General features: G+C 41.6%; 1 protein-coding gene across 1 annotated transcript in view; it reads right to left on the reverse strand.

Annotated features, from left to right (window-relative positions):
• The window catches only part of VWA3B (von Willebrand factor A domain containing 3B), a 273,714-nt gene that overhangs the window by 96,133 nt on the left and 151,259 nt on the right, over window positions 1-26,322 (reverse strand). Inside the window, exons 10-16 of the mRNA XM_045283830.1 lie at window positions 25,294-25,392; window positions 18,746-18,928; window positions 9,960-10,090; window positions 7,781-7,932; window positions 5,933-6,067; window positions 3,913-4,003; window positions 3,660-3,816 (exon numbers count right to left, since the gene is read on the reverse strand). Of these exons, the coding sequence (XP_045139765.1) occupies window positions 3,660-3,816; window positions 3,913-4,003; window positions 5,933-6,067; window positions 7,781-7,932; window positions 9,960-10,090; window positions 18,746-18,928; window positions 25,294-25,392 (948 nt within the window). The remainder of the gene's footprint in view (window positions 1-3,659; window positions 3,817-3,912; window positions 4,004-5,932; window positions 6,068-7,780; window positions 7,933-9,959; window positions 10,091-18,745; window positions 18,929-25,293; window positions 25,393-26,322) is intronic.

A 26,322-nucleotide genomic window follows, 5' to 3' on the forward strand; every position in this document is an offset into this window, starting at 1 on the left:
CCATGGGCTGTTAAGAGAACAAACAGACCTGTCTCAGAAGAACAGCTAGAATGCCCCTTTGAACCTGATGATGAGACGTTGTCTCTTGTATTTAGAGCACGCTATCAGGAGAGACCGGTCCCTGGAAAAGGACATCATGCTTGGGAAAGTAGAGAAACGGCAAAAGAAATGAAGATCTTCAACAAGATGGACAGACACAGGGACTGCAACAAGGGGCTCAACTGTAACAACAATTGTTCGAATGGCCCAGGACGGCGCTGAGTTTCATTCTGTTGTATATACGGGCCCAAGGACTCCTTGCAGCTGGATGTATGTTTGATTTTCAAACATCTCAGGTAGTTTGAAGATTTAGAAGGAGGTATCACACACAAAAACCTATTTCAAGGAGAGCTCACAGTTTTCGTGAAAATGATACTAAATTGACATTCCTAATTCATGTTATAGTTGCCATTATTGCTTATTCGTATGTTTTAACCTTTGCCAATTTGATTGAGGGGATGAGTCTAACAGTTTTCAATTCGCATTTTTCCTAAATGCATATATTTGGTTACTGGTTACATTTTTGCATATAATTTAGAATATTTTGATGTATTTATCATTTTCTTACTCCTTTTATAAGGAGCATATGGGTATGTGTATGTACTGAACAATGGTTTATACACACAGACTGATATGAACAAAAATACATATACGAGAGGGTAGCCACCAAATGGAACTTTTTTTCAAAGATAGATATTTAATTTTTTAAAAAGAACAACCTATCACCTTCGGAGTACTCTCCATTACATTGAATACATTTGTCAAATCTGTGATTCCATTTTTAGAAACATTTTTCAAATTCATCTGTTTGGATGGCTGACAGCACCTCCCTCATCTTTTTTTTCTTCTATGTCATCAAATCGCTGTCTTTTCATGTCCCTCTTCATTCGCAGAAACAAAAAGAAGTAGCGTGGAGTGAGGTCAGGTGATTAAGGATTATGGGGCAAGGATGCTGTTTTTTTGCCAAAAACTGGTGCACTGAGATGGCTGCATGAGCAGATGCCTTATTATGGTGGCAACACCAGTCCCCCGTCTGCCACAACTCAGGCCTTTTTGTGTGTGTGGCACACTGTTATGCAATCTTTTCAGAACCTTGATTAACAGTCTGACCTGGGGGGATGAACTCCAAATGTACTATGAGTCAACATTTTCTTCTGTTAGGGAATTGACAGACATCAGAATAAAGTTTGTCATTCATCGACATTTCACCTTTGTTGAAATGAGAAAACATCTCTTCGGCTTGAGTTTTTCCCATAGTGTTGTCCTTGTAAGCTGTGTTCAATGTCCCGATAGTTTCTGCATAATTTTTCCTGAGCAGGAAACAAAATTTCACAGCGGCACACTGTTCTCTTAAATTGGCCATCACAAAAAATGATGTTCAAATGAAACTGCTTTTATAAAAAAATTCACTGTGACCAGAAAGAACCTTCCCAGGTGATGCCACTGGTGCACTCACTCAGAGCAAGTTGCTTGATGCTCGCCTACAGGGAAAATGTGTACCATGCAAGCTCCCCTCTGTCCAGAGCAATTATGTTTTGGGGGTGCCCCTTCGTGTAAGTTCTTGCTCCTCTGACCCACTATCATATATACTACAAATGTTTTTCTGATCGCTTCATTAATCTTACTTATATTTTTGAAAATAGCATCTTAAAATTATGACACAAATATACATAATAAGACATTTACCCATTCAATTTGTGTATAATCAGTGACAGTAAATATATTCTTCATGTAGTACAACCATGACAACTATTTTTTTCTGAGTTATTCTACCACCATTAGTATAAACTCTGTGCCTCCTTAAGTAAAAGATAACATTGGTATAAATCCAGTCTATAAACCTTTCCTGTATGGTCTTCCCCCCCTCCAATGTTATGCTTACGCTCTTCTACTCTCACATATTTCTAACATTTAATCTCTAATGCAGCTCAGGTAGTTGGAGCTTTAAAAAGAGACATAATAAACACACACAAAAATCTATTTCCAGGGAAAGTTCACTATTTTCATAAAAATGACCCTAAATTTATATTATTCCAAAATAGTAATAGATTAAGGGAATATAATAAGCTCTCACTGAACTTCTTAGAGTAGATAAACCAGCTTTGATTTTCTCCATTGTTTACAGAAAATAATCAAATTCAAATATTAAGCTACTATCTGACTAATCAGTTTATAGTTTACTGAGGTGTATGTCGATCATGACTACCTATCACAACTGTCACACCCAAGGATAAGACCGAGGTAGGAACCCAGCCCACATGATAGCATATGCACAGTCAACTTTCAGAGCCAGAATCACTAGTCATAGCAAACCAGGAAGTACATGGGTTTTAATTTTGTGTGTGTGTGTGGGGGGGGAGGGGTTAAAATATATGACTAACAGGAAATCTAATGTTCATCAATTCGTTCACTTCTTTCAATAAAATCTTAGCACTACAAAACATAGCAATCAAAGCTGTCTTTGTTTTTTAAGTTTTCCTACCTTCAATTATTTTCAACTGTTTATTATGGAAAATTTCAAACATATTTTAAAACAGTACAGAACAGTAAGTTCTTATTGTAGAATTTTAGCGATTATCAACCCCTGGTCAATTGTGTTTCATCTGCACCCTCCTCACTCCCACGGCCCATATTATTTTGAAGGAAATACCAAGCATTCTATAATCTTTTTCTCTATGTCTGTATGAAATAATATATCATCATCTAATGATATATTTTCCATTTAGCAACCGTGAAGACGGATGTAAATGCCTAGTTGCTGTTATATTTGCCAGGAAGCATCAGGGTTCAATTTTCATTCTCTCTCTCTTTTTTCATATTCTTCACCCCATTGAAATCTGTCCGCTTCATCAGAATTGTTCTTGCTAAGGACACAGACTTCCTAATTGAAAAACGCAATGGAAACTTTTTGGTACTTATTTAACCACCTTCAACATTCAGTCTTAGCATGCCTTCCTACTGAAAGCATCTTTTCTCATCTTAGGACCTGATTCCCTGATGATTTTCACTCTCCTGTCTCTCTCTGACTTCGAAAACTTACGTAATGGAAAAATATGCCACTCCAGTTTGGAAGAGAAGGTAGACGAGTGAAGAAGAAAATAGCCTTTCACAAGTTCACTAGTCCTTTGATACCGGCTGATGTACATCGTGACTCAGACCTAGACATTTTTCACCTACCTTTGCAGCTCCTCGTAATGAGCCCTAGTGGCTCTATTGGGGAAACATAGGACTGCCAACTACAAGGTCAATGGTTCAAACCCAACCGCTGCTCTGTGGGAGAAAACTGAGGCTATCTGCTCCTGTAAAGATTTACAGCTTCAGAAATTATGAGTTGGTGTCTAGTCAATGACAATGGGTTTGGTTTAGCTTGGGATTTGCAGTTCCATACTGCCCCACATTGGCAATGAATCATGAGCTGACAATCTAACAAAGACCAGTTTTATTTCAGGTTAACAAATGCTTATGAGTCTCTTTTCACTGACTTACTAAATATATACGTATTTTTTAATGACTGAAATACATTTCTGTTTAACCTTATATAAACTTGAAGTGGATTGCTTTTTATGTGATCAGAGGATGAAACAGTTCTCAAGCAGCAGCATATAAACAATCAGCTTTACCTCATCAAAGACCTTGGAAACAACGTGTTTATCCAGAACTGGAACGTAGGTGGGGTTGTGGGGGACTGCTGTCGCTGACAAGGCATCCATGATGGTGAGTTTTTGGGCAACCAAGCTGTGAGTCTTGAGCCAATTTTCGGAAGAGATATCTAAATAACTAAGAAAATAAGACTGTAATGCTTTAAAATTATAACTCAAGGAATAACAAACAAAAATCATAACAAAACTGTCCTAATAAAATGAAAACACTCACTCTTGATCATAAATTTGGCTTCCTTCTCTAGTTGATCTTTCCAATGATTTGTCACCTAGATGTTCTTCTGTCAGCAGGCGGAACCTCATTTCTGTGAAGGAGAAATGGAATTTGTATAATTTCCTCCTATGTGGTGCTTATATAAAAATTCAAAAGGATCAGGTTTGCCTCTGAGTTCTATCATGTCTGTAGGTTAAAAAATGGACCACATTTCAGAGAACACAACTTGGCCTGTCAGACTAGGTTCTGACACTAAAGATCACAGTGCAAAAATTCAGTGTCTTAAACAAAAAACCCTGTGTTTTTTCTTATCTACCTCTCCCACATTCATTGGTTCTCTCTTCATGGAAGAAAATACGTACTCATCCTTTTGTTCTCCAGGAAATACAGACTAACTGCCCAGCTGTCACTACCAACTGCTCTGAAAGGGATCCCATAAACAGGTCATAAAAACAATGAGAGAAAAAATGTGGAACAAAACTCAAAATCATAAAAGAGAGCAGCCTTATTGGGCAGATAGAGAGTGGTGGTAAACTCGCCCCTTGTGGCTCAATTCTCAGCCATACAATAGACAGGTCTACCAAAGGAGCACTCACTCTAAACACACACATCTTAGAATAATCAGCTGATAAACACTGCAGCCTTTTACCGGGATAAAGTTCAGAAGGGTCAGGAAAGGTGGAAAGGAAACAGGAAACACAGGGAAGATATGGGAGAGACGATGCTACATTGTGGAAACTACAATCATCGAGATGGAACAAACTCTGTATGAATTGTTGAATGGAAAACTGATGTGTTCAGTAAACCTTCACCTGATTCACAGGAAAGGAAAAGGATATTCACAGAAGGCTACTTATAGTATATAAAGCCCTCATGGTCCGTCAGAAGTAGCTTGTGTTTTTATTCATAGATCAGTACAGATTTAAAGCTAAAAAATAAATAAGAATACCAGTAACTAATGCTTGGACAGTCTTGATATCATTGGATTCCCTCAAATTAGGCAGGAATGCCTTGTTCCACATTTTATTTTATGTGAATTGGTTTTGGGGTTCTCTCAGCTCTATATAGAAAACCCAAAACATTATCAGATTCTGTCTTGTTGTAGGTTCAAATATTTTAAATTAATACTGGGGGGTTGAAGTGAATATCCTGATCTGAACTTGGATTCACAAATGGAAAGAAAGATTGCCGAGTTGAATCATCTGCACCTAGAGAGAGAGGTGTGAGAGTGAGTCATCAAATCCCTACGAAATCGCATCCTGATCATCACATGACGGATCCTTTAAAGGCTGGGCACGGATTGCACGTGGGAAATAGCTAACGAGGTTAACTGTGCCTGAGGGGGTTAAAAAACAACAACCAATAAAGCAGCCACTAGGGTCAGCACGGAAGAAAGCGAGCAGAGTTTGGTTAAGTTATGACTGAGTAGCAACACCAGAGCGTGTCTCTCTAGTGCTCCCTGCTACTGAGGGGACTGTACGCATGCGTGTTTTAGCTGAGCTTTATTTCTAAACTGTTCAAAGTTAGGGGAAACTACGACCATAATTAAACTACATGATTTATTCTTTTAAGAACCATAATTTGATCAGTAATAATGAAAATAATAGAATGGAAGTTGCCTTATCCTCACACTTAACCCCCTAAAGGCTGACAATTTGGACGGAGAGGGCTTATCAGATGGTACACTACGAATGAAGGAAAGCAAGACAACTGTGAAGGATCAAAGTTGCACATTCAGACCCCGGAGTGGCAGGATGCAGTGCCAGGCGTCTCAAGTGTGAGCCCAGGGTCCAAGTATACTTAACCCCTGCGCAGAACGGGTCTAAGTGCTGCTGGCACTGAGGAAAGCCCGTCCACTAAAGCAGGCAGACTTGACAGGCAAGGATTCCTTCACATGGGACAATTATCTGGCCCCTGGAAGCTATGATTGTGTCCCCACGAATGTAAATAGAGACCCAGCTCTTTCAGAGCAGAGGCACTGGACAGAGAGAGATCCGGCCTGGCTTCCTGAGATACAAACCCTCTCTGGGCTTTCTCTGGTCACTGGAGGCGACGCTCCAGTTGTTGCCATAGGAGTGGACATCCTTCCTTTCATTGCAGGTGGAGCTCTTGAGGGTGGACATCTGGCTTCTGAGCAGGCTGGTTTTGGTAGGTTCTGGTGGCATCACAGGGAAAGGGGTTAAAGATGGAAGAAGATGCTCTGTTAGCGCCAACTGTTCCCCCAGAGCCTTCAATGAGGACCACAGCTTTTATGTCCCTCGTTTGGTGGATTGCTGAAGTAATGACTTCCTCTCTGTATCAGAGGTTAAGCTCTGGCCCTCTTGGTGGCAGGCATGGATAGAATTTCAAATTTCAAAATAATGCACATGTTCTTCTGTATCATAAACAATGTGTAGACTCAAAACAAGTTAGGCCAAGTTCAAGCTATATGACTTCATGTCATTAAAACACCCAGGTGTACGCGCCTCATCAGATAATGCCCAAAGCAAAACAAAACAAAACTCTGGTTTACAAAAAACCCAACTATTGGGAGACAATGACTTGGCATATACCTCCCTTCCTTGCCCCCTTCCACGCTGCAAAGACACTTGAATGGAAACATGTACCTCCCTCCCTTCCCTCCTCCTGCGCTGCAAAGACACTTGAATGGATCAATCTTGTCCAACTGCCATCCAAGATTCCTGTGATTGCGTCAGCCTGACCAGGGTCGGCCGGTCCCACGCAACCGGCTACCTGTGACTTTACCCTTCGGCTTTTCTTGGCATGACCACCAGGCTAAATTTCAATCCAGCTTTTTCTCTGTGATTCTACTTAACTACCTTTTTCTTCTCAGCTCGGAGCTAGGTATTCTTTACTAATGTCCTGTGTAGAACGGTCTCACCTAACATTGCCCACTTTGAGAACCTTCATCAGACTCTTCCTTGCTACCTGGCAGGTCTCCATCCAGGTCCCTCTTACTGAATCCCTGGGTAGCTCTAAAAATACCTGGTATCAGTCTGTCCCATGAGGGTTTGCCCAAAGGAGACGTGGAGATGGGGCCTGACTAGGATGACAGAATGGAAAAGAGAATTTGTCCACTCATTTCCACTCTTTGACAAGGACCAGAAGCAGGGCTGCCATTTAAATCTCTTGGTGGGAGAAGAACGGCACTGTGTGACATTTAGACTTGAGGTTTCTAAACTCTCCCAACCCTACTGGTGAGGTGAAAATGCCCACGACATGGAGTCTGTAAGCTATTTAGGGTTAGTTCTCTACTGCGATGATAAATTCTTAGAGACTTAAAACCTGCTCGCACTGTCGTTGTGTTGATTCCAACTCAGTCATCCTAGACAGCTTCTGAGACTGTAAATCATTAAAGAGCAGAATGATTCATCTTCTTCCCTCAGAGAGGCTGGTGGTTTTGAACTCTGGACCTTGCAGTTAGCAGACCAACTCATAGCCACTATACCACCAAGGCTCCCCTACACTGGGTTAAGGCTTCTTAGATAACAGAGGGGCCCCCGAATATAGACCCATTCAGTTCCTAAATCTGTCTGTAGGTTGAATTTGGACATAAATTGAAACCTGTGCATTTGTATCTAAAATCAGTTCCTCAAATGTTTGGCTTAGTATATAGTGTAGAGCCAGAGACAATTCCATATACATTAAGACATCTTTAACAGAATAATACGTTAATGATAATGTTTAGATATGCATCACAAAGTGGTGTCTGCTTGTTATTACCAACCATTATATGTACCTCCCATTTTGAACAGGCTTTATGACGAATGGTCTGTCATTACAAGTTGTGTGCTTGTAACTTAGGAGCTGCCTGTCTCACGTGGAAGGAAACAGCTAACAAGATTTAAGCCATTGTGTCCACTGATACCTGCATGGAGGACTCTCTTTCTCAGAATCCTTGGATTTGAAAGGCACCATTGTGCTTTGGACATGGACGGGGGTGAGGTTCTGGGTGATTCGACATCAGGTTGAGGTTTTGCAGAAGCTGAAACCATTGAACAGATTTCCTTTCGGTGCTTGCTGTATTTAAATAAAAAGTAGACAAGGGGGGGGGAGCAGATGTATATCAAAAGAACCATATTTAATATTGTAAACTCGAAGAAGTGAGCCTTTCCCAGTTTGGGCTCACCTAATAAAAAACTAAACAAAACTTGCTGCCATCACATCGGTCCTGACTCATAGTGACCATACAGGACAGGGTAGAACTGCCCATTAGAATTTCTAAGACTTTAAATCTACAGGAACTGAAAGTATCATCTTTCTTTCACAGAGCAGCTGTTAGATTCAAACTTCTGACCCTGCGATTCCCAGCTCAATGTGTAACCAGCTATGCCACCAGAGCTCCTTGGGCTTATAAAAGCCTAGCCATTTTCAGAGTCCCAGGCAGTGGCAGAAGCAGAGACAAGGAAATCGACCAAAGAGGCATCGTATCACAGTTTGGTTCCCTTGTGGTGGTGTGACCTTAGTGATGTTGCTGAAACTCCTCTAAAGTTTTTTACTTTCTTCATCCATGACTCTGGAAACATTACCTGTGCATGTGCTTCATGGGGCTTCCCTGAACATTAGCACCAGGATCATGGGATGTAAACCAGAAGGCTCTATCAGAACCCATTTCTCTAAGGAAAGGGTGGACGAGCAAACTCTTACAAGAGCTAGAGAAGGGAAGTGCCTGCATGGACTTCCCTCTACCAGCACCTCGTGGCTGCAGACTGCTTTAGAGAGGGTCTGGGGCCAGGAGGGGCGCCAGAAATGCCTGAGTGTTTCCCCAGACATGACGTCTCTGAAAACAGCAACCACAGAAAGGAGAGTTTGCAGAAGAACCCTCTTCAGCCATGTCACCGTAAATGCCAAAAGCTCCCAGGAATAATGGAGGAATAGCCACTGCACACGCAGTTTCACAGAAGGAAGGAGTCATGAGATAGGACTGCACATGCCACTGAGCAGGAGGAAGTTCAGCTGAGGTTCAGGAAAACTGTATTTCCTCAAGGCCACACCTGACCTCTTTCGTGCCCTACCCTCATCCACTGATAACGCTGCTTCATCACGCACATCCACCTTGGCGCCCCACAGTCCTCTGTGTGTCTGCACCCCCTGCCACCGGAGCATTCCACGCGGGAAAGGACCAGGGCTTACATTCACCTGTGCGTCCCAGGGGTCCTACTGCATTTCTCCTGACATATCATTTGTGACTTTTGAGACTTGAATCATTGTTAAGTCATTGTAATGAGATCTGATGCCCTTTTCCCAAATGCTAAGCGTACTTTGGAATTTTGTTTAAAAACTACCAATGAGAGATATATTAGCATATAGAAAGATGAAAGGAGTCCTGGAGTGGTAGACATGGCTAAAATGTTCAACTACTAGCCCCCACATGGGCAATTCAACCCCATCTAGAGGAAGACAGTTCTGGTGAAGTGATTCCGAAAGACCACAGCCTTGAAATCTCTCCAGCATTGTACACAGGAGGTGACCGAGGGACAGAAGTGACTAGCAGCAACAGAGTGGAAAAGACCTGTCACCCACCCCAGCCCTACCCCCACGGCTACCCTTCTAAAGACGAGAAACAGACTCAGACAAATGGAAAGGCTTGTGGACCAGTTAAGGAGTCACCAAGACCATCCGGGTGGAAGTCCACAGTTTGTCCTTTACCGATCCCAGAGCCAAAGCCCTTCCATGACTCAGCACGCCTGTGCCGTCGAGCCACCCTGGGCTGTCCACGATGGACGGCGACAAAACAAGAGCCTGCTCTCGCACGTGCTGCGAGGCTTAGGACTCGCATCCGAAGGTAAATACAAAGGAGCTTCTAAACGTTCTTGGGAAGACACAAGCAAAAACAATGTCATTGTCCACAAACTTGTCGAAGCTCCCTCAGCTGTGACTGCGCCCACTATTAAATGATTATCTCATGACTTACCTGCCTAAAAATCCAACCTTCATCCTACTGTATGACTCCTGCCACTAAACTCAATTTCACAGAATGTCTAGGAAAGCGAGCAGAGCATCAGAGAGGCCCCCATCAGGAGCGAGGGGTGGCACGGCACACTCACTTATTGTCCCCCTCCTTTTCTCCATTGTACCACCAGTCTATGATCAATGATTCCGAATAAAGGTCTTGCATTTTCTCCAGGTCACGTCTCCCCTGCTCCATTTCCCTCATTAAGAGAGTCAGATCTTCATTCTGCGCAAAGGAGAAATGAACCATGAGGAAGAGCACCCAGAAGAGTTTGAATTGCACACATTTCTTACACAAAGTCACCTGTAAAGTCAGGTGAAGAACAAAACCTAAAGGATTCGTGTGTTTTTCACTATTACATGTGGTTCCTTTAAATAGCCTGATGTAGAATCTACGTACAACACATTGAACATATGTAAAGTATTTGTTGTTCTTCTGAGCCCTGGAGCCAATTCCAGCTCAGAGAGAACCTGCACTGAACAGAGCAGATGACTGCCTGGTCCTGGGCCATGCTCACCACCATGGTCATCTCCGAGTCCATTGCTGCACCACTGCGGCAGTGTATCTCGCTAAGGGTCTTCGTTTGTTTGTTTTTTAAGGATCCTCTACTTTACCAAGCATGATGTCCTTCTCTAGGATCGGTCCTTCCGGTAACATGTCCAGACTACATAAGACGGAATCTCGTCCTCTGTCATTGTCAGTTCTAAGGAGCAGCCTCACTCAGGTTGTAGTTTCTTTGAGGTGTAGCTGCTCTTCTCACAGTCAAGGCATCTTCTCCAAGTCCTTCACTCAAAAGCACCCACTCTTTTGCTGTCTGCCTTCCTCCTTGTCCGACTTTTACATGCATAGGAGACCATTGAAAGTATCATGGCTTGGGTCAGGCAGCACCTCAATATTCAAGGCGGCATCCTTGCTCCTCAATACTTTAAAAAGATTTTGTGCAGCAGATTTGCCCAGTGCACTAGGTCATTTGCTTTTTTGGTTACAACTTCCATGAGCATTGATCGTAGAACCAAGTAAAATGAAATCCTTAACAACTATGGTTTTTCCTGATTATCACAATGTTGCTGTTGGTCTAGTCGTGAGGATTTTGGTTTTCTTCGTGTTGTGGTGTAATCCATACTACAGGCTATAGTCTTTGATCTTTTCAGTGTCTCAAGTTCTTTGCTTTCAGTGAGCAAGGTTGTGAGCTTCATATTTCAAGCTACTAATGAGACTTCCTCCAGTCCTGTGCCAAATTCTTCTTTATACGGTTCACCGTCTCTGATTATCTTCTCAACGTGCAAGCTGATTGTGTTGAAAGGATATAAAATGTTCCTGATTTTACACCCTATCTCCTTTTCTGTTTCAACAACTGCCTCTTAGTCTATGTACAGGTTCTACACAAGCACAGTGCTGCTGACTTCTCATTCTGTGCTGTGTTATCCACAGCTGATGATCCACACAGTTGAATGCATTGCATAGTCAATAAAATACAAACATCTTTCTGATATTTACTGCCTTAAGCCACAATACACTTGATGCCAGCAATGTGTCCCTTGTTCCATGTCCTCTTCTGAATCTGGCCTGAACCTCTGGCAGCTCCCTGTCCAGATACTGCTGCAAACATTTTTTAATTATCTTCAGCAAAATTTTACTTGCATGTGATATCAATGATTGTTTAATAATTGTCTGCATTCTGTTGGTTGTTCTTTTTTTTTTTTTGGAATGGGCACACATAAGGATCTCTTCCAGTTGGTCGTCTGGAATTTTTGGCTTAGAGTGAGCACCTCCAGGGTGTCATTCATTTGTTGAAGCATTTCAGTTGGGGTTCTGTCAATTCCTGGAGCCTCGTTTTCACCAGTGTCTTCAGTGCAGGTTGGACTTCTTCCTTTAATACCATTGGTTCGTGATCATAGGTTACCATGAAATGGTTGAATGTTGACCAGTTCACGTATTGGTACAGTGACTCAACTCTGTGCTCTTTGCATCTCCTTGTGATGCGTCCTGAATTGTTTCATATTTTGCCCATTTAATCAAAACCAAACCCCCACCATTTAGTTGATTCCAACTAATAGCAATGTTTAAGGACAGAGAAGAACTGTTCCTTTGGGTGTCTGAGACTGTTCATCTTTACTGGGACAGACACTCTCATCTCTCTCCTGGGGCGTGGCTGGTGGATTTGAACTTCCTTTCTGTTAGTAGCCTAAGCCCTTTGCCACAGGATCCATTTTGCCCATGGAATCCTTCGATACTGCATCTTGAGGCTTAAAATTGTCTTCAGTTATTTTAGCTTGAGAAATGCTAAGCTTGCTCTCCCCTTTTAGTTTTCTAATCCCACTGCATGTGCTATCATATTTTATTTTGTCTTCTTAAGCTGTCTTTTGAAATCTCCGTTCGGTTCTTTCATTTCATCATTCTTTTCATTTGTTTTAACTACTTTATGTTCAAAGGCAAGTTTCAGAGTCGGTTCTGATGCAGATGTTGCCCTTCGATGTCTTTCCTGTCTTTGGAATGACCTTTTGCTTTCTTCATGTCTGATGCTCGTGAGGTCGGTCCGCAGCTCCTCTGGTCCTTGGTCATTAGTGGTCAGCACATCAGACATGCTCCTGAGATGGTCTCTAAATTCAGGTGGACTGTACTCTAGGTCATATTTTGGCTGTCATGGCTTGTTTTAATTTTCTTTGGCTTCAACCTAAATTTGCATATGAGCAATTAATATGAAGCATACCACCATCTAAATATTTTGACATTTTGTACCTGGGGAATCATCATTACAACCAAGATAATAAACTATTCATCATTTTCATCAGATATAGCTATATGAGGAAAGATTAGGGTTATTTTAAGTAAAGCGATGGAAATTTGTGAACAATTATTTAGATGGAGGTTTACTTTCATTTCTAGGAATAGAATCATTTCTCATGTGCATGGTGACTTTAACTTTTCATAAAAATACCAAACTGTTTTCCAAAAACAAATGTATGAATCTATATTTCTACCAGAAGTGTAGGAACATTTCAGGTTCTCCATATTGTTTAAAAACCTAGTATGGCATAACAGCTAAGCTTTGTGTCATCTTGGCTCAGGGAAGAGTTATCAGTGGTTTGGCACTTGAAACCCAGTGAGAACTCTTCGAAGGGATAAAATAAGTAGCAAAGCTTGCTTGCTTTATGTTGGGTCTGGATCCTGTACCTGGTTCATTACATTCAGACCTCTAGTTCTTTAGACTTTTAGCCAATAGTCTGCTGTATTGCTTGATGATCCTGGTGGCCTGTCATCTTAACTGCCATCTTGGATTCATTCACCCCTGACACTACAAGCCAGTTGACTTCCTGTTCATCAGCCCCCATAGCTGTGCAAGTCAGGAGAAACTTCCAGCCTATCCTCTGACTTCGCAACGTGCCATTTGCCCATCCTTGGAAAGTGCTTTCTTCTGCCAGTGGAACGTGAGTCATCCACTCTGTACAGGTACAAGCCTCACGGGGTCTGCTTCTCTAGAGAACTTAGCCTAACGTCGTACGGTCAATGTTTTACATTCTAACCACATGAATTGGCATAGGAGTTTCTGGTGATTTGAATGGTTAATGGACTTGGCCACTAGCCCAAAAGGTAGAGATTCAAGTCCACTTAGAGGCACCTTGGAAGAAAAACCTGGGGGTCTACTTCCAAAACTCAACCATTGAAAACTCTATGGAGAATAGGCCAACAAGGAAGAAACCCAAGAAGGAATAAACTCACACAAATGGTGAATATGAATATAGCGTTACCTTGTGGCTTTAATATGAATTTCCCTAATGACTAAGATCGTTACAACGCTTTTTCTACTTGCCATGTATATATGTCTTTAATGTTGTTTGCTCAAATCTTTTGCCAATTATTTAGTTTTCTTATTGTTGAATGTGGGAAAGCTTTATATATTCCGGATACAAGTCCTTTATTAGACAAACTCTTTGAAAATATCTCCCCCAGTATACAACTTGTCTTTTCATACTTTGAGTAGCACCTTTTGAAGAGAAATTTTTTAATTTAGTGAAACCCATCTCATAATTATCTTATGGATTGTGATTTTTATATCTTATCTATTTTTTTTAAGTAACAAATTTGTTTTTGTTCTCCTTAGAAGCAAAGATGGTGAGACATTGTCCCACATACTTTCGACAAGTGATCAGACGAGGCCAGTCCCTGAAAAGGGACACTATGCTGGGTGAAGTGGAAAGGCAGAGAAAGAGGAGACCCTGGATACGAGGGACGGACACAGTGGCTGCAACAATGGGCTCAAACAGAAGAAATATGGTGACGCCGGTGCAGGACTGGGTGGCGGGGCGTTCTGTTGTTCACAGGCTTGCTAGGGGCTGAACTGACTGGCCGCCACCTAAAAACAACAATAGTTCATAAATTATGGCTATTCCTAGTTCAGCTACTTCCGCTATGACTGAACTGGCAAGAACTGGTCCAAAACCCTATCACCGATTAAATTTCTTTAATAGATACAGGAAGGCTTCAAACAGTTCGTGGGGAAATTCCGTTATCTTTTAATTCCATTTTTCCACAAACTTTTTGAAGTCCCGTCCTGTAGGTCCATTTGGAATATTATTTTCTTGTTGGGTGAGCTTTACAGATTTGTGCCTTTTGAGTGATTTATTCACTTAATCTTAGAAGCCACACCTATCGTTATTATTGGTTTATCAGTCATTTATCTTTTAAAACACTGAACTGGTTTTCAGGTAACAGTAGATTCACAAGCAGTTATCAGAAATGATACTGAGAAATCTCATATGCTGTCCCGTCAGTGTTCTCCAATGATAAAAGGCCTCATAAACCAACCATAATAGCATAACACAATAATATAGCAATAGCAGGAGACTGGCATTGGTATAAATGATATAAACCGATCCTATTCAGATGTCCTCATTTCCGTCTACTCACAGCGCACGTGCTCGTGTTTTTGTTGCTGTTGTTGTCAGGCACCATCAAGTTGGTTCTGCCCCACAGTATAGCATGGAAACATGTCTGTATTCAGTTGTATCACCACACTTAAGACACAGATTGTCACACCACCTCCCTCCTACCAACTTCTTTCACAGCATGTGACAACCACTAAATGTTAGATAAATGGAATCATACAGTATGGAGCCCTTAGGGGTTGGCATTTGTTCATTTTCTAGAGACTCATCCAAGTTGCTGCACCTTCCAACAGTCTGTTCTCCGTTATTGCTAAGTGGTATTCCATGACAGGGATGCGCAATAGTGGGCTTGACCAACTATTTGAAGACACCTGAATTGTTTCCAGTTATTTGTAATTACAAATAAAGCAGCTAGGATTATTTGTGTACAGATTTTTACACAGGTAAACTTAAGTCTTTATTTTCTCAGGTCAATTCCAAGAAAGAAAAGGCTGATTTTTAGAATAGCTATGCTGTTGTAAATTTCATCCAAATATGTATAATTGATCCAGTTTCTTTGTTTTTACCAGAACTTGGTGTTATCACTACATTTGATTTTATCCATCCTTCTCAATGACATTTCGTGGTAGTTCTAATTTACATTTCCCCAATAACAGTAATCTTGATCATCTTTTCACATGCTCATTTGTCAAGTGAATAAGTATCTTCTTTGGTGAGATGACTAGTCAGGATTTTAACCTATTTTCTGATTGGATGGTTTAGCTCTCTTTTTATTATTCAGTTTTGAGAGTTCTTCATATACTCTAGAGCAGGGGTTCTCAACCTTCCTAAAGCCACAACCCTTTAATACAGGTCTTCATGTTGTGACCCTCCAACCATGAAATTATTTTCTTTTTTTTCTCATGAAATTATTTTCATTGCTACTTCATAACTATAATTTTGTTACTGTTATGAATCGTAATGTAAATATCTGATATGCAGGATACACTAGGCGATCCCTGTGAAAGGGTCATTCAACCTCCAAAGGGGTGGCGACCCACATGTTGAGAACCGCTGCTCTAGAGCCTAGTCTTTGTGGAATACGTGCTTTACAAATACCTTCTCCCTGTGTGCAGCATGTCTTTTCATTCTTTTCATATAATCTCTCACAGAAAATTTAAAATTTAATCAAATTCAATGTATCAAATTTTCCTTTTGTGGATTGTGCTTCTAATGCCAAGTTTAAGAATGCTTATCAAAGCCTAGATCTTTCAAATTTTCTCCCATGTTTTTTCCTTGCGGTTTTATATTCTTTTCATTTGAGTCTATGATCCATTTGGGGGTAATTTAGAAGCTTACATTAAGGTTTATTTATTTACCTAAGAATGTCCTACTGTTCCTATCTCTGTGTCAATACTACACAGTTTGAGTTATATAGTTAAATAATAAACTTTGATGTCGGGTAAGCTAATTCCTCTCATTGTATTGTCTTTTTGATGAGATAATTGAGTTTGTTCCAGAGCCCATTCTAAACTATATCTTTAGAGGAAGCCTGTCTACCAATGGCATACATTGGAGGTTCTGCTGGTTTGGTTCAAGCCTCTACAGGAAAGTGAATGTCACAATAAAAGTTGCCACATTTTTTTCGTTTCCTAGTGCATATAAAGGTAATAACATAATGAAAACATCTGAACTACTGAGAATCATCCAAATATGAAACAGAGACAAGAAATGAGCACATGCTATTGGAAAAATGAGGCAGACAGACTTGTTCGACTCTAGATTGCCACAACCCCTTAATTTGTAAAAAAGCACAACATTGTGAAGTACATTAAAGTGAGCCCCAATAAAAGTAGGTATGCCTGTATATTAATTACCTCTCTGAGACTTTGACAGAAATGGTATTAAACTTTTAGATTTATTTGGGGAGAATTGACATCTTTACAATGTTGAATCATCCAATCCATGAGCATGGTATATACTTTCAATTCTTTTTGTCTGCTTCAATTTCTTAATTAAAAAATTTTTTCATTTTAAACACAAATATCTTGTACATACAAGCATTGGTTCCAAGGAATTGGAAGTTAAGAATGCATCCTGGCCACTTTGGGCTCCTCATGCCTCTGCACCAACAGTCAAAGAAGGGTATTACTGTATTGAGTGATGTGACTGATCCTGATTACCAAGGAGAAATTGGATTAGTATTGTATAATGGAAGTAGAGAATAACATGTCTGGAATCTAGGAGATTAGGCTGTCTCTTAGTACTACCATGTCCTGTAATTAAAGGTAAAGGTAAATGACAGCACCCCCATTCTGACATAACTACTAATAGCCTAGACTCTTCAGAAATGAAGGTTTGGGTTACCCCACCATAGAACTATGACCAGCCAAGGTATGTACTGAGGGCAAAGGAAATCAGAATGGGTAGTGGAAGAAGGTAGTTCTAAATACCAGCTATGGCCATGTGACCAGCTGCAGAAACAAGAGCTGTAATTCTTATGAGAAATATCTATTTGTATGTATACACCAAATGTTTTAGCTTTGTTTGTTTATAACATGTGAGATGAAAATGGGGTTAGTGTGTTTTTGATTGTACGTGTATTAGCCATATCATGTTAGGCACAGGTTTGATTTTATTACTGTCTTTGTTTGGAGTTTAAGCATGGTTAAAGAGTTGTGTACAGGTGTCAAGTTGACAAGGGGTGGTCTGTGATGGTTAGAGTCTAGCCCAATCTATCCATCAGGTCACAACCTGATGATATTTTCTTAGGGGGGTGGCCTTTTGCATGAGAGAGAGACTCAGAAGAGTTGAGTTTTCTTTGGCCCTTCGTCTTCTGCTGGAGCTGGATCCTGTGTCTTATTCCTTGATCTCTGGTTGTGTTGCTTGCCAATCCCAGGAGCCATCAGCAGGCTACTGATGATGGATTCATCAGGCTGACCATGGATTTACTTACCTCTGCATCCACCAGCCTGTGTCCCACCACCACTACTCCACCCACCCTCAACCCCACCCCCCACTTTGTCACCTGCTTCCTGTTAGTCATCTTCCACAGCTACGTAAATTAGAAGTTTGACTTCCCTACTTTTACAATTACACAAACCATTTCTTGATATAACTCTCTTTCAATATACAAACATATACAAGTATCAGTGATTTTGCTTCTCTAGACAACTCAGCACAGCATAGCCTTTTATTCAATAAGCCCAAGCTTTACATGAGAGCAGAACACTCTCCCCTACAATCCTTTAGTTAATTCTTTCTCCAGCCTCAGGTCACTTTCTTACACGAAATGCTGATCAGTACTCTGGCTTTTCCACTTGGCCTGGACATAAAATCATAGTGTCTTCAGTACAGGCACTAAGGTAATAAAATACTCTCTCTGGAATGGTATTCTCGATATATATAGATCCACAGACCAAAACTAGAAGAGATGGAGGATGAAATTTCATCTCGTCTTCTCCCATTAGAATGAACTTCTGTATCAGATCATCACATGTTTATATAGTCTGAGAAGTGAGAATACAACTGCATGTCATCTGAAATATCTGTGGGCTCCCCACAAATGTCTGTTCGCAACAGTGGTTAACAAATGTCACTTGTTAAAAATACAGATTCATGAAGTTTGAGGAAATATTGAGTGTTGAATTTCAATGAGGGGCCATGGGATTAATAGAGGCTCTCACTTTTGTTTATGCTTGAAACTTTCTGTAATAAAAATTTAGGAAAAGGGAAAAACAGGAGTGAAGATTCCTGGGCCCCTCCTCCTAACATTTGACTTAGTAGTTCTGAAGGGGGGCCCAGGGACCTGCATTATCACAAATGCCCTGCTCAGGTGTCCTTGGGTTACAGTTTGAGAAACACTGGTACACGAATTGTTAGGAGCTCTGTTAGTCTTTCTTCTTAGCTGTCCTTGTGGTGCTATTGCCCCGAGTAAGTGATGGCTCGTGGGCCTTCAAGCTGGAAGGCTGGAATGAATAAGGGACTACTCCTCTTCAGCTCCTCAAGCTCTTACCTGCATAGTCTCTGGAGAATATGGATCCTTGCAACCAAAATTATACAAATGGAATTCTCCTCCAGTCAAATAAGCAAGCTCTTTCAAAAACTCATTTGCAACCTCATCATAGTAATTGAAGGAGATAGTATAAACAGGAATTTTCTGAGCAACTTTGACTTGCTCTATAATCACTTCAGGTGGCTGAAAAGACAAGTTTTGAGGGAAGGGAAGAAGATTAAGAAAAGGGAAAAAAATAAGATGTGAATACTCTCAGTATTTGTTTACTGAAATTCTCAATAGTAAAACTTATCAATGGTGAGTGGTTTCTTGTAAAGGGCTGGATTCAATTCAGTAATAGTAATTTTAAAAAGCAAGTACTGCCAGAAGAGTAAACTATCAATAACCATGGCCTTTGCCCACTAAGAGCTGACAACCTGATAGGAAAAGGGAGGTGAGAGAACGATTTGGCTAGACAAGTCACTCAGCTTTAGGTGCATCTAAACTTGGAGTTGGTATTCGAAAGCACGGCACTAGGTTTTAGACCACTTAAAAATGTTGGGTCAGAAGCTGTAAGAACATCCTGACCATCAGGCTCCATCAGGTGGAGATGGTTTCCCAAAGTTCCATTTCCATCACACATCATGGTCAATTGCCTCCCCAGGAGAGAGAAGGGAAGACACTAATTAGGATCTTTCCACTGGGCTGACACTGTTAAGGGGCCTAATCTTTAGTCAGTGTTTCCAACCATCTGGTGAGGTAGCTTTTAAAAGATGCTAGTTGTCTAGTGAGTACCCATTCCTCTCCTCCAATTTCACTCCCAGGGCGCTGTTTCTTTCCATAGCACCATTAGGCTAAGTTGGAAAAACGCAAGGCAAAACAATAGTAGTCATACACACATACAAACACAGCCTCAGTTTTTGAGGCTTTTTTTACAGCTGAGAGTGGCCATTGGACCCAGTTGTGGCCAAGGAGATATAGGCAGAAGTCCCCGGGGAGGGCTTTCTCCTTCTCCAACAGACAAGACAAAGACTTGAAGCAAAAGAGGGCTAACGCCCTTCTTCTTCTCCTTCCCTGGACCATGCGCACTCTGCCTAGTGGCAGAGCAGCAGTCCTGTACTATAAGGGTGAGTAGGAGTCACATACCACGATGGCAGCGCATAAAGCTTAAAGGAAGATGTGTGTGTGTGTGTGTGTGTGTGTGTGTGTGCGCGTGTGTGTGTTTCCATTATCCTTTAGTGGTTGTTTAACGTAGATTACTTACCACTGGACTTCTTCTCTATATTAATGTAAACCCTATACTTGTATCAGCCCTCATTGAGCTCTTCCTTCCCCACTTCTGGCCCCCTCCCCCCAGCAATATGCAGCCTTAATAGGCAAGGTGAATATGGGAACTATTTAACCTGGAGAAATGAAGACTCAGAAGGACTAATGTTACAGTTTGAATTCAATCCAAGGTATGTTGGCGTTCTAACCGCTATCCCAGAGAACGTAAGGATTTTCTTGGCGGAGCTGATCGTTAAGTTATATTGGACTACAGTGGGTCTTCATTCTCTCTGCATAACACAAAAAGCCAACTTCCTCCCCACTGCCATCAAGTCGGTTCCAACTCATAATGGCACCCTCGGACAGAGTAGAACTCTCCCCGGGATAAACCATTACTGGAGCATACAGCCTTGTCCTTCTTCGAAGCCACTGGTGGGCTCCAACCGCTGACCTTGCCTGAATCAGCCCAACGTAAACCCACTACACCCCCCAGGACCTCTCCTGAATCATGCCTTGTAAAAGGGGAGATCAGAGATGGAGAAAGAGAAGACTCCCTCCTGGCAAGAAGCGAGGTGCTGTATGATGGCCGAGGCATTTGTAAGCAGGCAAGGAACGAGGATGACCAGTAGCCACCAGAAACGAACAGAAATGGCTGCAGCATTTCATCTCTCAAAGCCCTGGGAAGAATCCGCACAGCTAAAACCCCGATTTGAACCTTCAAACCAAAGTACCAAATCCACGGCCGCTGAGTCGATTTCAGCTCCCAGCAAGCCTATAAGGCATTGTAGAACAGCCTCATAGAGTTCCCAAGGATATGAGCTTTACAAGGCTGCTGGGGGGTTCAAACCACTGACCTTTTGGATTAGCAGCTGAGCACTTCAGCTTGGAGCCACCAGGGTGCTTCTACTGTACAGATCTCAGCCTTGGAAGTGCTAGGGAGCAAGCCTATTCTGTCCTGTAGGGTCACTAGGAGTGGAAATAAACTCAATGGAAACAATTTTGGGGTTTTTTTTGCATTTTTGTTGATGTGGTTGAATCCAAAGCTGAATTTCTCTGTATTTTTCAAGGTGAAAATATCTATGGAAACTTTGCAATAACATTGGCCTGACACACTCAGGGCCTACAGAGCCAGTGAGACCACAGAATAGATGGGATTGAGAAGCACAGCCATAGAACGTGAGCATCAAATATCCATTTCCTTTTCTGAGAGCACCTGAAGGGATAGAAAATAAGCCAACTGCATCTGGAGAAAGGGCAGATATGAACATTTTTAACATGAAAATTCCTAAGAAAGAGTTTATAAGTTACCTTTGGGGGTAATTTTCACATGTGTGGTTTCCACTGTCATGCATGTCCGTGACTCTAAAACTTGAAGCGGACCACAGTACCTCAGAGAAGGTGGTGAAAACCACGAGCTTCCCCACAGAAACCAACTGTCCGAGTGCACTTACTATGGGAGGCTCCCGACCCTGGGAATCCGAGAAGGACTGTATATCCGACTGCCTTTCAATCCCTGCTGGCAGGAGTCTTTATTAGTACATCCTCTGTGGGAGGCGGCGCGCATTTTGGCAGTATTTATCAGCACAGACTATTAAGCGCTCAAGTGCTAGCTAAAAGCTTTGCGATTGGAAGCCAAACATAGGTACATGGGAAAACTGATCTGGGTATCTGCTTCAGAAAGGTTACAGCCTTGAAAACCCTGTGGAACAGTCCTACCCTGCACACTGGACTTGACAGCAGGCAACCACCACCAGCACCAAGCATGCGGAATCCCTGGGGAGTGCAACACTGAACATGCTGAACAGCTAATTGACAGATCAGCGATCTGAATCTCCCCATAGGCAACTCCGAAGCCCTGCAATCGACTTCCAAAGAAGAAGACACCGAGAACCCTGTGGAGCACAATTCTATCGTGACCCACAAGGACTTGAAGGCAACGTGATGGCACCTGGTTGATCAAAATAGATCCCTGTGGATAAATCTACTTCTCAAATGTTACCCTCCAGAGATACTCACACACCTGCAAAAGTATGCATGTATTATGCATGTATTATGTATGTATGGGTACGTATGTGTTATGTATGGATGTAAGACAGTGCTTGTGCAGCATTGTGAATAAAATCAAGATTGGAAACAATCTAGGAGTCCCTCTCCAAGCTGGCTAAATACATTATAGTGCAGTCATGTGATGTAATACTAGGCAGCTCCCAACAAAGAATGCGGAGGCTCTTTCTGAAATGATATGACTCCATCTCCAAGGCATATTGCTTCATGAATAAAAGTTCTGAATTGTCGGTATAGTAAACGCCATTTTTATTTAATGGAAGGAAAAGAAATGTGTTTCTCCTTCCAGAAACATAGACCATTGCTGAAAGGCAAATCAAGAAATTGGTGACGTCTAGCTGCCTCCTACCTGGTGAACGGCCTTACCAGGAAGGCTGTCCTCTATTTCCCTTGGGTACCTTTGGCATTTGGACTATGAACATGTTCTGCCAGGGCCGGCTCCACCGAGAGGCATGACATCCCTCACGGACCTACAGCACAACAGGGGACAACCCTGGAGACACAGTGCGGGAATCATGCACAATGTGACCCCATCACACTGGGGTGAAACACGAAGGGCAGGCAACAGAGCAGCAACGGAGGAAAGTGATGAAGTCCCCGGGGAAGAACAAAAATAGACTCGGGAGACAGTGTGTGGCACCCCATCAGACTCGACTGGAAAACACTCGTAAAGGCCAACAAACAGACCTTGAACTATTTATAGGCTTTTCCATCCTTGTCAGTGGCTTTCTTCTTGTTGTTGTTATTTTGTTTTTGTTTTTTTGTGTGTTTGTTGTTGTTATTGTTTTGTTGGTTTTGACTTCCTTTGTTATTTTGTTTGGCCTTGCCTGGTTTATGCACCTATTAATATCTCTGCACGTCTATCTAGATAAGATACGCGGGATAAATAACTTAGAGATGAAAAGAACAGGACGGATGGTTCTGGGGGGATACGATGTAAAATATGAAAATAATAATCTATAACTTATCAAGGGTTCATGAGGGAGGGGGAGGGAGAGAGAAAATATGAGGAGCTGATGTTAAGGGCTCAAGTAGAAAGAAAATTCTTTTGAAAATGATGATGGCAGCATATGTACAAATGTGCTTGACACAATGGATGAATGTATGGATTGTGATAAGAGATGTAAAAGCCCCCAATAAAAGTATTTTATAATAAATAAATAAATAAAGCCTTAAAAAAGAAAGAAAATGTTCTGCTGTTCACAAGTTAAATAAGTGAATATATCTTCATGTAGAAGCTCTAGTAAATCTATACAATGGGGTGTGATGAATATGTTATGAAGATGTTTCTGAAAATTTTCTGGAGACTCACAACCATGCATATGACGTATTAATTTAAAAAAACCACCAACAGAATGTAACATTGATTTACAGTGATTTCAATTTTCCTCTTTTTATAGTTCTTAAACTGCCTATATATAAGCAATTTAAAAACCATTAAGAATATATTACAAAGAGAAAAACAGAAAAGACCAAAACCTCCTGATCACGTGACTCTCAAATCTGACTCCCCATCCCATATCTTCCCCCAAAATCTAACACCCACCTTCTTCTCGCCAACTCTTTCACGAAAATGGACACAGAATCCTGCTGACGTCTATCATCCTGTCTCTATATATCACCCCCTCCTCCTTTCTGCTGCTCCACGGATGAGCCCTGACTATTAGCCCTCATCAAGATCACAACACTAATCCGTGGTAGTGCCTGTCACTCCCTAGCACAACCGAGGCATAGTTCTGAAACACAGATCTGCCGGCTGATACCCGAATAGCTCCGCTGTTCCACAGGCTTAGACCATTCCCTACTGCAGTTAAAACTAAAAACAAAAAACCAAATCCACTCCCATCAAGTTGATTCTGACTCACAGCAACCCCCTAGGGTTCTGAAGCTGTAAGTCTTTACTGGAGCAGATGGGCTCATGTGTCTCTTTCAGAATGGCTAGTGGGATTGAACCACCGACTTTGCAGTTAGCAGTCCACTGCTTACCAGGCATTGGCACCTCTGCAATAAAGCTACACTCTCAATGCAGCTTTCATGAACCTTCCCCATCCACCCCAGCCTAACCTTCTACTTTCATCATCAGCCCTGCCCTCAGTTGTTTCTGTGTGCCCCATCACATACTTTTGAATGTCTATTCCTCCTGCCTAGGATACCACTAATCTCTACTTAGAAAATGCATTCTTTTCTTTCCAGACACCGTTCAAATATTTCTTCTCTGCTCCTCTCTCCATCTTTCACAGAAAAATGCATTACTCTGTGCTCCTACACATCTCATTCTTCAGGCAACCCCATTCCTCATAGGGAATCAGAGTTAACTATATATGGTCTATCACCTTCCAAAATGTGTAAGTTTCCCTGTGACCAAAATGAGACATTACTCAGCTCAGTAGCTTAAAGCCTTGGCACCATGCACGGACCATCAGACAGACACAGTAAATTGCTTCTGAATAGAAAGCATAGTAAAGTTGACAGGAAAATCATTCAAAGTAAAATTTCACTATGCACATAACTTTTCTCTCATAAATCTAATGTTGCAATAAAACTCAGTCTGCTTTGTTCTGTAAGCCCTGGATCAGTCAACCCCAGGATATTTAAAAATATCTGTCTGCACATGCAAACACCTTACAATAAAGCCTACAAGTTGATACGAATTCATTCTGCAGGTTAATTTACATTGTGCTGGCCTGGAGCCCCTTATGTCTATTTAATGCCTGCAGAATTAGTCTTTTATTCCCCCAACTCAAAAGAAGATGAACAGACTCTTCTAAAACTTTCCAAATATTTTCCAGCCAGCCTAAACAAAACAAAGAACATTTCATGAGGAAGGAATGCTTTTGTGTAAATGACTAGTACGTTAAAATTAGGAATAAATCCAAGGACATTGTGCAGTGACATATTTAGATTTAGAGTCCCCAAGGGGAAAAAATCAAAAGGATTTTTTCGCTCTTATTTGTGTAAAATATAAACCAGCCTTCAGCGCAAGGCCGACCCCGCCTTTCACAGGGTGGGCGTCACATCAAGCAGACAGCACTCTCTGCCACGCCGTTCTCCTCCGTGCTGTCGGCAGACAAAGGAACTCCTCGGCACATTTGCTCACTTCATTTCTGGGTCCCTAAGCCAGTGAGGTGTCTCTCAGCAGCTTCTCAGTGGCAGTTGACAAGGCCCCCAAAACTCATTTTCAGCATTTACTTTCAAAGTACTGGTGAATCCCTCTCGGTCCCCAACGGTGCCACAAGTACCTGGTCAGGTCTCCCATCTGTCAGAAGGTAGATTGCTTGTGTTTCTTTATCAGCAAAAGCAATTTGCAGGGCCCTCAGAGTGTTTGTGGAGCTTCCAGCCTAGAGGAAAGAGGGAGAGAGTTCTTAGTTCCTCTGCGTGGTACTCAACATTTGCCAAATTACAGAGCCTGGAGTGCGAGTGACTCGGGCCCCATGGTTCATCATGGAGCTGACCTAGCAACCAGCAAATCCAGACTGATCCACAGGAACTGGTTGGTGGAAGGGGTGCAGCCCCCGAGGACCCGCACTCTACCGGTTGGTCACCATAAGCGATGGTGAGCACCCCATTTGCAGAAGGCTTTGAATACAGTGAAAATCCCAACTCCACTTGCACGTTGATTAAGGCTCCCTTGAATTCCCTAGGCCCATTAACCAGGGACGTGAACAGTCTTGTTCTCAGACGAGTGCTACCGAAAGCAGACTACTGCAGACAGAGTTAGGTTAAAACGTAACATTTTACCACTTGTTTCCCCTTTTTAAAAATTCTAGCTTATATCATTCTCTACTGTCTTTTGGACAGAGGTTTTTCTGAGTTTTATTTTACTCTTGTTGCTGAGGTTTCTATTTGTATGATTTTTCTTTATATGAAATCCAGGACAGGTAAACGTATAGCAATAGCAACTAGAGTATTCTTTTCTTAGGACTATAGCAGAAGAGGAGGGGACTAAATGGGGAGTTAAGGACAATGAGCACAAGAATAAATAAAAGGCTCTGAAATTGATTTAAAAAAAATTTTAATTGGTTTTTTGTGATGATAACACAACTCTAATATATTTAAGTCATTGAATCATATGATACATGAATTATGTGTCATTAAAACTTATAGGTAAAGATACTAAGCACACGGGTAGACCTCAAAAGAAAATTTTAATTATTTTCAGCTCCCAAAATAAGAGAAGGGATGTGGGGAGGAAAGGTACTTGCAAAATAAATGATAAATTAAAGTTACATTGAGATATTAATTTAAGGTTAAGTGATACCAAGAAACCA

Source organism: Echinops telfairi, unplaced genomic scaffold (assembly GCF_000313985.2).
Source record: "Echinops telfairi isolate 266 unplaced genomic scaffold, ASM31398v2 ScPeMD7_7467;HRSCAF=8505_1, whole genome shotgun sequence".
Taxonomy (NCBI): domain Eukaryota; kingdom Metazoa; phylum Chordata; class Mammalia; order Afrosoricida; family Tenrecidae; genus Echinops; species Echinops telfairi.